At 31.9% G+C, this 17,948-nt stretch overlaps 1 protein-coding gene and 1 long non-coding RNA gene across 3 annotated transcripts in view; both read right to left on the bottom strand.

Annotated features, from left to right (window-relative positions):
* LOC132724530 (T-cell surface antigen CD2-like) overlaps positions 1–17,948 on the bottom strand; it is a 66,271-nt gene that overhangs the window by 11,546 nt on the left and 36,777 nt on the right. Inside the window, exons 4-6 of one of the 2 annotated variants that reach the window (XM_060709397.1) lie at positions 3,187–3,319; positions 2,669–2,848; positions 1,348–1,566 (exon numbers count right to left, since the gene is read on the bottom strand). In XM_060709397.1, the coding sequence (XP_060565380.1) occupies positions 1,348–1,566; positions 2,669–2,848; positions 3,187–3,319 (532 nt within the window). The remainder of the gene's footprint in view (positions 1–1,347; positions 1,567–2,668; positions 2,849–3,186; positions 3,320–17,948) is intronic. The other variant, XM_060709398.1, reaches the window with a different exon arrangement.
* Positions 4,231–8,398, bottom strand: LOC132724535 (uncharacterized). Its single transcript, XR_009624925.1, has 3 exons — positions 8,271–8,398; positions 4,917–5,006; positions 4,231–4,463 (listed from the first exon to the last, which is right to left on the bottom strand). It is a non-coding gene; the product is annotated as an uncharacterized LOC132724535 (long non-coding RNA).

Below are 17,948 nucleotides of genomic sequence, written 5' to 3'. Positions count from 1 at the left end.
GGGCACAGATTATTATGTGATTCACATATCAAAATAACTACTTTGTTGTGTCAGTTCAGTAAAGCAGTTTTATATTATCTATTCTTGCATATCATATTGGTGTTTACATTAGTTTTATCAATGTAAAAAATTCATCTGACATGGGGGGGGGGGGGGCTGCAAGATGAATCTCGTGCTATACAAAGATGCCACTTTATCGCATTTTATAAATGAACTTGGGTATCAGCCAATGGGCCGCAACGTGGCAAGCCTCATTACTCCCCACACCACCCAAATGGACGGGTAACCTCGGGATGGATATTCCGATTCATACCATGACAGATATCATTAATATTTTAAACATAATATTTTTTTTTAATATTTCATCCTAACCCTGCTGAATTTTTTGTAATAGATTGGCCCTGTAAACAAATTAATTTACTCATAAAAATGACTGCATGTCCATTATTATCAGATTGTAGGATGCTATATTGCAAAGTTTGTTATAATTTGGCTACAAATCCCCCCCCCCCCAATTAAAAATTAAAAATAAAAATTCTAGAATTCAGTAAAATTTGTTCAAATGATACAATGATACAATCTACCAACTAATAAAGTTAATGAACTATTATAATTGATTTAACCATATGGTTTTCTATCAATACTTGCACAATTTCTAGTACATGTATATTAGTTTATCAAAATGATAAGGATATTCTGGTACTACATGTAAGTATAGGGTATACATGTATTGTGGTAATAGTTATATTGTAGTAATAGTTATATTGTAGTAATAATTATATTGTAATAAAAGCTTTGTTGTAGTAATAGTTATATTGCAGTTATAGCTATATTGTAGAAATAGCTCTATTGTGGTTAAAAGTTACATTGTGGTAATAGTTATATTGAAGTAGAAGCTACAGTGCTATATTGTAGGAATACATGTAGCTACATGTATTTCGTCGAAATAGTTATATTGTGTAAATAGCATTATTGTAGTAATAGCTAATGTATATTGTAGTAATAGTTATAGTGTAGTAAAAGCTACATTGCTATATTGTGGTAATATCTAAATTGTGGTCATAGCTAAATTTTAGTTATGGCTTTAATCTGGTAATAGTAACATTGTCATAATAGCTATATTGTACATAATAGCTATATTGTAATAAAAGCTATATTGTGATAATAGTTACATGTATATTATAGTAATAGCTATATTGTAGTAATAGCTATATTGTGGATAGCTTTATTGTAGTAACAGCTATATTCTAGTAAGCTACATTCTGGTAATAGCTTTAATTTGGTATATGTTTTTTTGTAGTTATAGTTATATATTTTGGTAATAAGTTAGCATAGTGTATAACAAACCTGAAGCTTTTTCAGGATACAACCCTGGATCAGGATTTGTCTGGTACCCTGCATATCCCTGTTGTGGTGCAGGAGGATATCCTGTCTGTTGTGCAGGTGGCTGGAATCCAGGTTGTGGCTGGTACCCAGGTTGTGGTTGGTACTCAGGTTTTGGTTGGTACCCAGGTTGATAAGCTGGTTGGACAGGCTGGTAACCAGGTTGATTTTGCATTGGATATCCTTCAAAAACATGTATTGAAAAGGTTTTATAATTTCAAATATAGAGATAGATACTTGTCACTATACAAACCCCTTCAGCAAGCAATCTAATAAGACATTCTTAAATCAAATTTTTTTTTTAAAGTTTGAAGTTTAACATCTTTATATTGTATCATAGTTTGGAGACCTTTATGTTGAAAATATGTCAGAGTTAAATCGTATACATATACATGCACAGTGCGTTCACTGGAGTGCAGGTATTAGTTACCCGTATTCCAGAGCATGCCCATTGATTGGCTCATTTTTGCTGGGGTTTACTTATTGTGACTGACGACAGTGAAATGGAAAGTGATAGAAATATCATATTCAGATGCTTGTTCAGTGGTTACTTTTTTTCTGGGGTTAAATATTGTGACAAAAGGGAACATGTATTATGTTTGACTATGATACAAAAAAGGGAAAGAACATCAAAACAATCAGCAATTTGATTAATACTCGGGGGCTATACCCCCTCATACAAAACAGATGGCCTCGTGTTTTGATGCTCTTTCTATTACATATTATATTTATATCAAAAATTATAGATTACTTACATTTCCTTCCATGACGATGTTTTGTCCATATATTTCATTATTTTTAATCAGTGCATGTTTTATTTATAGTTTTATACATTTATATCAAAAGTTGTATGCTTCCAAGTGAATAAAAAGAAAAAATAATAAACATTTATAAGCCTATAAGAAAAGTTTAAGATAAGTCCATTTATACACAATATATGTGTACTTTACATGTTCAATATAAGCAATGACTGTATTAACAAATAATCACCTTTTTTCTACCCCCCTATTGATGAACTAGGGACCATTTTTACACATTTCAGCACTCATAATATTTTTTGTGAATTTTATATGTTTTATATTTTATATGCGTAGATTAAATGACAGTTGAACATCGGAAACTGTGTTTGAGACACTTCCTAATTTTCATTTATAAAATGAAGCATTTCTTACTATGCTGCTTTGATACCTGATAAATGTAGAAACCATCTCAAAGAAACATTTATTGACCTGGTCTTACGAAAATAATAAAATTAAGATACAGATGTTATAAATATTATAACAACCTGTAGTTGTTGTTGTTACAGCTGCAGCTTGTGGTGACCTGTACACGGTACCAGCCTGGTTGCGTCGTCGACGGCAACAGACAAATATAACAACTATAGTTATGATGATGACTAGCACAACAATCCCCACTATCACACCAATTATCACATACACACTTGTAACTACTGCATCAACTATCTCTGAAACAATCAAAAATGTAAAATTCGATGATTATGTCCTGTTGGACTTAAGCCAAACTTGACACCATAAAGGTCATAAAGCTAAGTCACATGAAAGAATTCAGAGTCCATTGCAATCTTAATACATAGAAACTTGTAAGTGATGGCTTGAAGTCGATAAACCATATTAAATTATAGCAGTCCAAGCAAACAAAAGAGAGGAAGGCAGAGTAAGTTAATATAACTGACTTAAATATTTGATTTATTTGTCATTTGAATTATTTGTAGCTCATCAGTTTGCATTGAATTCTACAAAATAAAGTTAAAATAATTCATATTCAATAAATTCAATATCATACCGTTTCCCTTGCTGTAAACTTTCAACTCTATATCATCAGTATTTAACCACATTCCTGTACTACTGAATACGATAGTCAAAGCTGAAAATGATGTGCAGTAATCAGACCATTGACTATTTGTGCAACTGTATGTCTGAAATAAAAATCACAAACATGATGAAACAATTTAATATTCATGTTCATCATAATATTTACCCTTTTAAGACTGAAACATTTAATTACTATACATTAAAGTTCTTTACAATTTTAATTCTTATTAACAAGAATTTACAAAAGTTGTGTTTTGGTTTTACCCAGCTTAATATACAAGCTTATAAAGTGGTTTAACTGGCTGTAGAGCTTAATTGATTCAGTGCAAGGCATATTAATGATAATATTATATGGATATCAGATGACAAATATCAACAATACTTTGATCTATCGATATTTACCTATGATAGCTTGTCTGTCATTCACTTTCAAACCAGTTTAAAAGATTTTAATTAAAAAACATGTTCTGTTCAGTGTCTTGTTTATAAAAGCCCATTGCATGATTTTTTTCCAGACCATATTTTTTTGTCATCATTGCTGTGAAATATTTCTACTATATAACAACAGCATAATGTTAGATATGGACACCTGCTTCTGTATATGTTTTGGGTGAATTTTCATAATTTCTAGACAATTATTTAAATACTCAAAATTATCGATTTTTTTAAGAGTATCGATTATTGATTGACAGAAAAACATCAACGAGACATCGATATTGTCTTTATCGATGACAGCTCTATTTGACTGGTATCTTATGGTTTGTAACCAGGTATCTCTTCTGGTCAGACTATGCATCTGCTCTAAACTGGTGTTAACAGTTCATTATATTTACCATAATAGTTATATTTTATACTTAGGATCAGGCACATTTTACTTTATAACAAGACTGCAAGGACATAATTAAGTAAATATTCTGAGGGGCTACTTAAACTTAAAGCAGTTGTAGTGGAGGGTGGTCGGAAAATAAAGAATTTATCAAAATAAGATACTTTTTCACCAACATACTTACTTCATCAGGATACGAAGATGAAAATGAACCTTGATGATATTCTACTGTAGTTTTACAGCTAGACACATCAAAGATTTCTGCAGAGGAACAAATATTATCCGTGAAATCTTGGATCTTTATAGTAAACTTGCATTCTGATATAAAAGCTCCTCTGTGAATTTCACATAATCATCACTGTTCAACGTATATGTACCACCGCAATTAGATGAGGTAACTTTTATTTCAGTACTCTTGCCTTCTGAAATTGAAATGATAATTTTTCAAAATGAACAAGGTGATAGCACTTTCTTATCCAGTTGAATGAAAAACTGTTACTGACTTTTATCGCATACTCAACATATGTGAACATACACAAACCAAAGAAAGAAAATCAAAATTTTCTTTTGACTAATATCTCATTCAAAATTTGGTCAATACTGTGATTCTCTTTTGATTTGAACTGCTGCCAAATAAATAAAGTACAACTGTGGAAAACCAGAACAAGTTTTTTTTTCTTTAAATATGGCTACTCTTGTTTTCATTGTAGTACTTTGAATACACTAAGCAGCAAAGGCCGAGCAGCAAAAGCAGTGTGTTGTAAAAAACATTACTACATTTACAGGTGTCAACATACTCGTATAGAGATTAATTGATTTATATTGATACATTTAATATTGTATCAAACAGATTCTCACACCTGCTTTTATCATACCATTAGCTGTAAAAAGCATTCCCACAAGCAGCAATACACATAATCTGTCCATTTTCCTCAGTGTAAATGGTTACAAAGAAGTTTGACACTCTGAAAATAAAGAACAATAAAATGTTACAATAATTATAATGTTTTAATCTTCATGATGAAGTTCTCTAAGTGTGACCTTGGATGTAAGGAACCATGTTTTGAGCCTGACATATCATCTCATCATTGTGACTATTTGTGCCAAGGATTTTTAAAATCCTTTGATCTATGAAGAAGTTATGGACGGGACACCATATAACAGAGTCTGTTAACCTTTGACCTCTATGTGTGACCTTGACCTTGGAGGTAGGGATGCAGGTGTTGTACTTGACATATCATTTTTTTGTGACTATTTGTGCCTAGTAATTTCAAAATCCCAAAGAAGTTCTAGATCGGACACAAAATATACCCTAAAACAGACTATGTTACTTTTTTACCTCTAAGTGTGACCTTGAACTTGGAGATTGGGATGCAGGTGTTTTGCATAACACATTGTCTTATTGTAGTGACTATTTGTGGCAAGTATTTACAAAATCCTTTGATCTATGAAAAAGTTATGGACCGGGCACAAAATATACCCTGTAACAGACTATGTTAATCTCTGACCTCCAAGTGCGACATTGACCATGGAGGTAGGTGACCGATTGTTGCGCATGACACATCGTCTCATTATTGTAAACAATTGTTGCAAGTATTTACAAAATCCTTTCAAAGATAAGGAAGTTATGGACCGGACACGACATATACCCTCAAATAGAGAATGTTGACCTTGAATGAGCATGTGCGACCTTGACCCTGGAGGTAAGGGTCTGGTTGTTGCGCATGACACATCGTCTTATTATAACATACATTTGTGCCAAGTTATTTCAGATTCCTTTGATAAATGACAGGATTATGGACCGGACACGAAAGTGTGACGGACGGACGGACGTACTCACAAAATGGTACTTATGTGACTTTTCCTTTGATCTTTTTGGCCATTTTTAGTCACACAAGGCTTAAAAAAGACACACAAGTAAAAACAGAATAAATAGGTTCAAAGAGAATTTACTTTTACCCATTGTTCTCCATGTCACAGTAGTACCTCTGGGTTCATACGGACAGACGGTCGGACGGACGGAGCCTATTTCTATATCCCCCTTTTTTCTTCGAAAAGGCGGGGGACAATTATATTTTGTCCTATGGGATTTTGTCATGAGCTGTAACATATAGATATTTTCTGCAGTATGACACAAGGAAACAACACTATATCCAGTAAAAATCAGTTTAAATGGGGCCAAACGTAGGCCATATGTCGGCCATTTAGAAAACAGTATGTCACCATTTAAATTGCAGTAAATGTTGTAACACGTCAGTTTTTTTATATTTCAGTTAAAATTTCTAAATATTATTTTGCTTAATATAAATATTAAAACTAACTTTACTTTGTAACTTAGAATTTATTTTTTCAACAAACTAGAACATTTAGAAAATGATGATTGTTTCATACATATTGCCTGCTGCACAGTAAATGGGCCAATTTTTAAAAAAATCATGTAATGCAGGCTTTTCATAAATACATGTATATAACATTTGCAATTACTTTTTTGTGTTTTTACAAAGAACTTACTATAAAGCAGAATGATGTGCCCAAAAAATTTTATGATACCATTACCCAAAATATAGATACAGACATTTTTATACCCTAAAATTGCCCAATTATACCTGTAATGTGTTAGCATCTGTTTTTTTTTTGTTTTTTTTTGGTGTTTTTAGAATGAACACCACTATTATCTGTTTAAACTTATCACTTAAATTTTTTACAAGCACGTAGAAAATTTAATAACCATTCCGATGAAAACTATGAAAATGTTACAAAAATTGTTAATTTCTTTGTTTACGAGGAAAAAATAACAATAATGAAAAGGTTGTCTGTAACATCAATCCCCGTAACATCCGTCCCCCTATATAAGGTGCAATAAACTGTAACTGAAAAGGGAATTTATGCTGAAACACAAAAGTTACAATGAAAAATGAAGAAATATAAAGAGAAATAGAGGATTAAAATTGTGTATTTGTATAAAAATTATTATTTGTGAACACGAAATTTCTTAATTTTGAATAAAAAACAATTAAGTCAAAAGATTTATTGAATGTAAAAAAAAATCAAAAAATAAAATTCAACACCCTGTAATAATTTTTTTTCCTAACTCCAGCATAATTTTTCATACCATTTGAGCCATTTAATTATTATTAATAAAGTGGAAGTATTTTAAAGGATATGGCTAGGATTCCTGTAATGAAAAAGTTGGATAATTGTGAAAATTTGTCTGTAAATGAACCCGTCGCATTTGAATCTATCAATTTTATTGAATTACAAATGAGTTCATAGTTAAGTAGTTCATTTACACTGAAATATTTACACAGAGAACTATTAAAAGTTAGAAATAATGAGCTTATGACACTGAATCATAATGACATCTTTGGATTATGAATGTTGCTGACATTCCACGTAAATAAACTTAAAATTTCATCAAATCAGTAAATTAATTTCACCAATTTAAAATCTTATTTTTTTTTAATGAATATTTTTACTTGTTTATAATTTGTGTAATTAGAAATGAGAAATTCAAACTTGCATATGTTTTAAATTTACTTCACACTGTATCATATTTTTTACAAAGATAAATCTTATTACCGGTACAGTATAATTATAACTATAGTATTTTGTAAATAATTTCATGTATATAAAGGTACCATTGGTATAACACTTTTTTCATTATGATTAACGCAAGTGCAAATGCATTTTCTGGGAAAAAGAATTGTTTTATTTCTTATTTAATTTCAAACATTTCAATGTTTATTCAAATGTAAGATAACTGGAAGAAATCTAATTCAATGGTTGTTGCAACTTTTCATTGTGAAACACAAAAATTAGGTACTCACTAATTGTCGGGTATATTTATACATTTTTCTCATAGATTCTAATTTGTCCAATTATTTTACACCTATTGTACAAAACAAAACATATTACCACAGAAACTTGAAATTCTATCAAATAAATTATAATATATATAACCAATATTAATGATAATATCCAAATATACCCCCTATATACTATAGTGTTTTTTATAGTATATAGGGGGTATATTTGGATATAGTTCTGGCTTCCAAAACTTTATAAGCCGCTATTTAACATTTTTGTTTTTCATCAGATGCGATCACGTCATGTCCTAGTATATAAACGGGTACGCTGAAGACCTTAAGCTAATTTGGATATTATCATTAATATTGGTTATTTGATAGAATTTCAAGTTCCTGTGATATTACTCTTAGAAATTTTATTACTTTAAAATAAAACCAAAAAAGTATGAACTATGAGCTTTGAACATCTAGTTTAACATCCCAAAAATGTAACATCCGTCCCTCTGATACAATTCATTTCTCTCTTGCTTTCACTATTGGTGACGTTTTACTATCTAAGGGAAGTAACTGTGTAGAATATGAATTCATTTTATATGAAACCAATAAGAAACATGTATTTCTAAAGGAACATTTTGTATGAATGAACTTAGGAGTTAAGCTGCAATTTGTGGCAGCACATAATATAAAAAAAAATAAAAAAATAAAGGGATAAGATCTAACCTAGGACCAAAAATATTATTTTTTAGATTTCTAGCTTGATATTTTTTTTTGACAAAAAAAGAGTAAAAAACAAGAGAGCCATGATGGCCCTGAACTCGCTCACCTGTATAAAGGCCCATGGGCCAAGGCAAATTTCAAACCAGGGCTTTTATTTGAACAAACTTGGTAGACTCTCAGAAGAAGATATTTCATGCTCTAGCTTATAGGAAGATTTTTTAAGTTTTTACTATACACATAATTATAAGGAAAATTAATGACCCCAAGGGCAGAGCCAATTTTAATCCATGGGCCCTTATTTGAACAAACTTGGTAGACACCCTTCATGCTAAATATCTTAGCACTAGCTCTTTGGGGTTTTTAAAAGAAGATTTTTTAAAGTTTTTACTATATACATAAAGGGAAAAAATGACCCCCTGGGGCGGACCAATTTTTACCCCAGGGCTTTTATTTGAACAAACTTGGTAGCTTTTAATGACCTTGAATGTCAAGGTCAAATTATTAATTTTAGTTGTCATAATTTTGTTATTGATGTATTGATTTGATTCATTTGTGTACAAAACAACACTTATGACCAAACAGTCATGTGGAATAATTAAGATGTTAACTGTCTATGATAGAATTGTGATTGTATTTTGTTTACTTTGTCATTTAGATCTATTTATGGAAAGGATTCATACTTTGATTAAACAGCAAGTGTGACTAAACATACCTATCAAATATAAAAAAGTAAAAAAAAATAATTGCTTTTCTTTAATTTTCTTTTTAAAGATTTGTTTAAACCATTTATTAAAATGTTTGCTCTAAGAAAAAGTAAAAAAAGTCGAGCGTTGCCCCTGACGGCTCTTGTAACTCAGTTTTACTCGACTTTAAATATTTGTTCACAAACGGACAAACAAACATACAAACAAACAAACAATTTAAATGGCTCTCTGCTGAATCGACATACGATTTGAGTTTATTTAGTATTGTAAAACAAATATGTGCATATGGGACAATAATCGCCCGAAATTAGTTAATATAAGTAACACAATTTAAATTGGCATTCTCTTTTCATTTTTAGTATTAAAGATATTTGATTCTTGTATTTGAAAACTTAGTTTTTCTTGTGACATAACAAAAGTTCCTAACAGATGTACAGTTTATAAGAGTCCAAACAAACCTCTAAGATTTGACAAATGTAATGTTTTTCTTTCATTATACAGATCTTTTAATGGTAAACAAAAGAAAAACACGAAAGAATATGAAAAAATGAATTTCAGAAAATGAAAGAAATGAAAATGTGGCAGCCTCAGATGAATGAACAATCATATGGGCGGCAGCAGTACTTGCAAACAATTTTGCATCACATACCCAAAATAAAGAGTCTTGGACATAATTACAATTTATTATCATGCACTGATCCTCTGATGGCAGGTTAGAGACTGCCATCCCCCCTTCCCAGGATTTAGCAAATATTTGGAACTATTGAGAGATTGGAGTATCAATTTTTGTGTATTTTTTATAGGGAAATTATGCAAACTTCATGAAAATCAGCATTGTGTTTTCTTTTCTTGTGACATGCTCTGGAAAACAAGTAAAATGTCAAACCTTCTTTAGAATATGCAGAACTCGTTGTTACTGCTCTGGTTAAAATCCTAGATTTCATGCTTTTTCTTAACTTTATGCATTAACCACATATCAAAATATATGCATGCATGGCCATGCTTAGTCACTTAAAAAGAATGTGATATAAATGCCCTTTCTGATAAATAACTGTATTTATTTCAAACCTTACAGAATGTATTACCAATGATCTTCCAACATATGCACCATGTGATCTTCCAATATAAATCATAATTTGATATTATAAGTCAAGTAAAAAAAATTCTTATCAATATACTGTTCTTGAAACAAAAACTACCGGTAGTGGTGTGCAAAAAGAGGCAATTATACATTGTTGAGTACGATATACTTATTCTTGTGAACCTGCTGCAACACCTATTTTATTTGCCTATGTCTTTAAAACAAGGAACGGTATTACCATGAAATTTATGATGTATACAAAGTGTCACAAGCAAGCTCATAAGGCCAAATTCTAAATTCTTCATTGCATTTCGGCCAGATTGTGACCCTTTTGACTGTATTTTCTGGAATAAACAATTACACCTGATTATCTCTGAAACCAGAACAAGACTGGTATTCCCTTAAAACTAGAGTGGTATTCACTTATGGTTGATTTGAAGATTCAATATCTTTTCATGCTATACATATTCTGCATTTGAATTCTTTTGGCCAGTGACTCTTTCTTTTCATGTGTCTTTCATGCGCCAAGAGCCACTCCACTTTTACAAAGAACATTCTTCGGGGTATGAGTCACATTCAGAAATATTCTAGATGGTAATTAAATAGTGACCTACAATAGAGATCTAAGACATATGTGGACATAAATTCAAAGTAATTAATGAGGTAAGAACTTTTCACAAAAACACAACCAAATCCAAAGTGAGCATCAAAACTCAAGCCTTGATGATGAGGGTATGATACTGGTAGCCCCAATAGGTTAAAAACAAAAACAACAACAAAAAACAACAATTTTTTCACAAACATTTATTTAAATAGTACTATATAGATTAACAAGAGTTTAGATCTTATATTAAAACTATGCAACTGTAATACTGTTTTAAACAGCAAGATATAGGAAACAATATCTTAAAAGATCATTATCAATAAAATTCTATTCTGAACTTTTAAATAAAAAAAATGTGTAGGAAGGCACAATATAAAAACAAGAGGGCCATCAAAGAGGTCGCTCACCTGTATATAGCCCCCCCCCCCCCGGGCCAATTTTTACCCAAGAGCTTTTATTTGTTTATTTGAACAGACTTGGTAGACACCCATAAGAAGATGTTTCATGCTAAGTTCTAGCTCATTGAGTTTTTTAAAAGAAGATTTTTTAAGTTTTTACTATACACATATAGTTAAAAACAATGACACCCCTGGGGCAGGGCCAGTTTTCACCCCCGGACTTTTATTTGAACAAACTTTGTAGATATTTACTTAAAGATGTTTCATGCTTAATATCTAAACTCTAGCTATTTGGGTTTTTTCAAAGAAGATTTTTAATTTTTTGCTATACATATATAAGGAAAATCAATGACCCCCGGGGCGGGCCAGTTTTGACCCCAGGGCTTTTATTTAAACATACTTGGTAGACACCCATCAGAACATGTTTCATGCTAAATATCTTAGCTCTAGCTCTTTGGGTTCTTTAAAAGTAGATTTTTTAAGTTTTTACTATATGCATAGAGGGAAAAATCAATGACCCCCTGGGGCGGGGCCAATTTTGACCCCAGGGCTTTTATTTGAACAAACTTGGTAGACACTCATCAGAAGATGTTTCATGCTTAATATCTAAGCTCTAGCTCTTACGGTTCTTTAAAAGAAGATTTTTTAAGTTTTTACTATATGCATATAGGGAAAATCAATGACCCCCCGGGGCGGGGCCAATTTTGACCCCAGGGCTTTTATTTGAACAAACTTGGTAGACACTCACTAGAAGATGTTTCATGCTAATATCTTAGCTCTAGCTCTTTGGGTTCTGTAAAGAAGATTTTTTAAGTTTTTACTTTATGCATATAGGGAAAATCTATGACCCCCTGGGGCAGGGCCAATTTTGACCCCAGGGCTTTTATTTGAACAAACTTGGTAGACATTCACTAGAAAGATGTTTCATGCCAAATATCTAAGCTCTAGCTGTTATAGTTCTTTTAAAGAAGATTTTTTTAAGTTTTTACTATATGCATATAGGGAAAATCAATGACCCCCGGGCGGGGCCAATTTTGACCCCAGGGCTTTTATTTGAACAAACTTAGTAGACACTCACTAGAAGATGTTTCAGGCCAAATATCTTAGCTCTAGCTCTTTGGGTTCTTTAAAAGAAGATTTTTTAAGTTTTTACTATATGCATATAGGGAAAATCTATGACCCCTGGGGCGGGGCCAATTTTGACCCCAGGGCTTTTATTTGAACAAACTTGGTAGACACTCATCAGAAGATGTTTCATGCCAAATATCTAAGCTCTAGCTCTTAGGGTTGTTTAAAAGAAGATATTTAAAGATTTTTCTTTCGGTTGCCATGGCAACCAGAGTTCTGCATGGAATTAAATTCTTTGAACAATTTTTAAAGGTGACCACCAAAGGAACATTCCTGTGAAGTTTGGATGAAATTGGCTCAGCGGTTTATGAGGAGATGTCATTTAAAGCAAAAATTTACGGACGGACGGACGGACGGACGGACGGACGGACGTACCAAAATTTGATGTTTATGAGGCAAATGAGCTCATAAACACCACCTGGACCAACGTCCATAAGCAAAATAAGCTCATAAAAACAAAAAAAAACTCTTAATTTTAAATTTTATGAGTTTATGTTCTTTATTTAACTACGGAATGAAGCTCATAATAATCAAATGTTGGCTCGGACAGACGGACGGACGACGGACGGATGACGGACGGACGCCGGACGAAAAGCGATCACAAAAGCTCACCCTGTCACAAAGTGACAGGTGAGCTAAAAAACCAGGTGACTACACCCACTAATACAAATCATTGCATAACCATAAATGTTCTTTGGTAAATTCTTTGAGGATTATTTAATATGTAATGCGTATTGTACCACAGCACGACGAGAAAAATATGCACAATATAAAAGATGTTGATACACCCGAATAGCTAGCTTAGTTTTACCTTTCCAACAGTATAAATATTAGCCTTCAGCTTAACATAGTTCTACATGTGATCACAATTTTGATAGTGCCAGTCGATTACAACTGTTGTAAAAATGGCCAAGAAACGGGTTGAAAATATTGGAGCAATGGGAGCTTAAACAAAAAAACGGTCATTCAGTAAAGCAGATTTTTACTTAATTGAGGGAAGTTTAGTGATCTGATAAGGTATCTTATGAGACTGTGTGTAGTTTCTGACCGTCCATTTAAGATGCAGAAAGCAAGACAAGTGACATCGCTATCAGTCAGTGCCATATAGGTCTACTTAAATCAGCATACCATGACAAATGTCATAAATGGATTCAAAGATTAGTTATGTACTTCAAACCGTGAATAATATTTTTGAGGGATATAATGTTTATTTGAATGTTTTTAAGATATCGTACAATACACATTACATATTGAACAGCCCTCTAACTTTATTATGTTAATCATTATTGTAAAACAAAACATTATTGGCCAGTGATCCATCCACGGCTTTCTTAAAAAAATCAGTCACCCATCTTAGAAATTATGCACATTATTATTACAAAATATAAAACATTTCATTAAACAAATTTATGAGTATTTACATGAATGCCAGTTCAAAATTTCTGAAAACAAGAAAACCCAGACTTTAGCATTATTCTAATTGGTTTTATATAGTAAAAGAGTACTTTCAGCAGTATAAAAAGCCTGTATTTCAGGTAAATACCTCATATATTTAACTAATTTTTTGGTCAATTTTAAAAAATCAAAACTATATCAAGAAGAAACCTGCTTACTGATATACATGCAGTATCAAAATTCTGCTGAAACAAAAAAACAACAACACAAACATAAGTAATTAAAGACAGAAATATCTAAAAGAAACAACTGTAACATATCATCGATGATGTAGCTTGATAATAATACTCTAACTCAGGCTTAATTAGCCAGTTCTGAATAACGACATTTACAAATCCTGTAAATAGGCAAACTATTTCATGTAATGCAAGTTCAACAAGAGCTGTCAGAAGGACAGCGCGCTCGACTTTTTTAGTGCTTGCCTATAAAACAAAACTTTGACAGTTAAGGGCACACAAGACTTTAACTAGGAATTTCTAAGTACAAATCAAGAAACATTTTCACAGAGTTATCTTCTCTTGCTTACAGATAGGTCTCATGATGGCACATAAGAACTCCAACTTCCAAAGTAATATCTCAAATGGTTAAGTCAACAAGTGGACAAGAATGAAAATCTTAACTGAGTTTCTAAGTCAAAAAGGGCCATAATTCAAATAAAATCCTTAACAGAATTACCTTCTCCTGCCCATGTTTTGGGACCATGATGGTAAACAAGTATTCCAACTTTCAAATTAATATCTCAAACAGTTCAGTCAAAAAGTGGACTGGTACTAAAAACTTAACCAAGATTCTAAGCGATAAAAGGCCTTAATTTTTAAAAAAATCCTTGACAGAGTTACCTTCTCTTGCGTACAGATGGGGGTAATGATGTGAAATAGCATTAAAAGTTTCAAAGCAATATCTCAAAGGGTTAAGGCAATAAGTGGATTTTACCCATATTCAATGTATTTTCTAAGTCAAAAAGGGGCATAATTCTGTCAAAAACCTTGACAGAGTTATGTCCTCTTGTCTGTTGATGAATGTCGTGATGGTAAACAAGTATGGTCAGTTTCAAAGCAATACCTCCAATGGTTTTGAAAATAAAGTGAGGTGGTACAAAAAACTTAACCAAGCTCAATACACTTTCTAAGTCAAAAAAGGGCCATAATTCTGTCAAAAACCTTGACAGAGTTATGTACTCTTGTCTGTAGATGGAGGTTATGATGGTGAACAAGTATGGTAAGTTTCAAAGCCATACTTGTAATACTTCTGAAATAAAGTGGGGTGGTACGAAAAACTTAACCAAGGTGTGACGCCAACGCTAACGCTAACGCCGACGCCGACGCCGGGGCGAGTAGGATAGCTCCCCTTTTCATAGAAAAGTCGAGCTAAAAATTGCTTTGAGACCATCTTATTTTCCCCCGAGGATATACCTGTAATAATTTTATCAGGATTTGTGCTATATCACATATTACATGAGAGGCTAAAACTCATATAATTTATTTCTTGGTACTTAGATACAAGAAATTTTTTTAAACATTTGGCATTTGTTTCAACACCAACGTTGCCTCAAATATCAATGTCACTGTAAATGACTGTAACACAAGTTTGTTTGTTTCATTTTAAGCCTTTTTCCAACAGTATTTCAGTCATATAGGCGGGTAGTTTCCTAAACATCCTTCCTGGAGAGTTACACCAGTACTAGACTACCTTCCTCCGCGCTTAACTACCAAAGCATCTCCTGGGGATCGAACCCCAGAGAGGTAACTGGATTAGAAGTCATCAACTCTAACCCCTCGACCACGGAGGAAGTTCTGTAACACAAGTAAAACTGCTGGAACAACCCTGTATTAAATGCTATGAGTTTCAATAAATTGCACCAATATTATGTGTATGGTATTAAACTTCAACAATTAACATACAACTCTGCTATCTAATATGCATTGAAACCTGTTGTTCTTTTTCCATATTACCATATATTATAATTTCATTTGACAATTTCTAAATTTATTTTTACATAAAACTGCAAAAAACTTTTATTGTTTTCTGTAATTTTAATATTATCTTTATATTTTATTTCATTTATAACTAATCCAAAAGAAATATTTGAGATAAACTTGGGTAGAAATGAAACATTTATCTATTACCAGGTCATCTACTAAGCATTCAACAATTAAGATAAAAATTGTGAGTTCACATTTAAATGACTGAGAACTAGCTCATGTAAAAAAGAAGGAATAAGTAAATTTATGAATAAAAGTAAAAAAAAAAATGCTAAAAACACACATACACATAAAATTATTTCAATACATCCCATTTTCACTTAAAAAAATGTTTCCTATACAAAAATATTACTTGTAAAAATATCCTGCAAAATGTTTCATAACAGTAATAAATTATAGCACTATTAAGTTCTACAAAAAGTATATATTTTCCATTTTACAAGTTATATCAAATTCATTAGAAACAAATTTTAACAAACCGTACACATACAAAGTTCAGTTCATTCATTGTTTTTTCCTCAATTAAAATGAGCCGCATCAGGACAAAACCAACATAATGGGTTTGTGACCAGCATGGATCCAGACCAGCCTGCACATCCTTGCAGTCTGATCAGGATCCATGCTGTTCCCTTACAAACCCTATAACAAGTAGAGAAACTGATAGCGAACAGCATGGATCCTGATCAGACTGCGCAGATGTGCAGTCTGGTATGGATCCATGCTGGTCGCAAACCCATTATGTTGGTTTCGTAGTGGCGTGGCTCAAATGATATATCTTCCAGTTTTATTATAGACATTTATAATTAAATAGACATAGATGAAAACAAACATTTCAAAATGCTTAATTTTCAAACTGCCTAATGAAAATATTGTTCTAAAAAAGTTATAAAAGTTAATTTTATGTAGTATCAACTATACAGATGTTGTAAAGCTCTTATCAGATAATTACAGTAATTCAGAAAGAATCATGAAAGTCTAGTAATTCTCCATACACTGAACTAATGAGTGTAGTCTGAAATGTCAAGCAAAACTTGAATGCTGTTTAGATTGAATGCAATATTTTGTGTGGTCTTGTTAATTGATGTTTGCATGTATCTGATAAATCCACAATTTGTAATTTGTTAAAAAACATGTAAAGAGCGGAGGGCGGGGACCAAAAGGCTACATATTATATCTGTAAGGTATATAAAGAAAGCATTTCTAATAATTTTTCATTAAATATTAAAACTATCCTTCAAGATGAATGTAAGTTTGAAGAGTTGAAAACAACTTTTAAACAAGCACAATAATATTCAATTATATACAAAAATAGAAGCATGGAACTGTTTAAAAAACCTATAAATTTACAGTGAGATATTTAAGTTAATAAAGTAGATCCTAGACAAATAAACAATATAAGTAATCAAAATATGCATTAACAAAATTTATGTAATTTACAAAATGAAGGCAAACCTTACAGTGATAAGCAAAAAGTGTATAATTCAAGATTACATAAAATCCAGGTTAACACAGAAACAGTAAAAGCTTTTATTACAAAATTCACCCTCAATAAACATTGAAACAATTATGCTAATATAAGCTCAAGAAAAGCAAATTAAAACTAATCCGTTCAAAGACACACTTAATCTGCAATTTTCATCTTAGCTTGTATTTCCTCATTAGATCTCTCAATCTTTAAACCAAGGCACTTACCCCTGTCAAATCAATTTTTTATATTCATGTAGCGAATATATGTCTTGCATGCTATTTAACTACAAGAATTAATATGCTAATAAATACATAAACCGTTTGTTTGGTGAAATATGCACATTTTAACACTTGTTTGGTCATATCTTTGTAGGCAGTAAACCTATCTGTCTTTCATGGATAACTAACCAGTAATTACCAATTTGAGATTTATAGTAGCATCACCAAGGATCAAACCACAACTCTCTACATATCCAGTGCACTCCCTATTGAACTAAGCAGGGAGACATACATATACGAGGGTTGTCCAAAAAATTTGTGCACTGCAGTTATTGTCGTGAGAGTT

This window comes from Ruditapes philippinarum, unplaced genomic scaffold (genome assembly GCF_026571515.1).
Source record: "Ruditapes philippinarum isolate M1 unplaced genomic scaffold, ASM2657151v2 ctg3632_1_1_1_1, whole genome shotgun sequence".
NCBI classification, from domain to species: Eukaryota; Metazoa; Mollusca; class Bivalvia; order Venerida; family Veneridae; genus Ruditapes; species Ruditapes philippinarum.
Note: the sequence above shows the minus strand (reverse complement) of the source record. Positions and strands in the feature narration are given on the sequence as shown.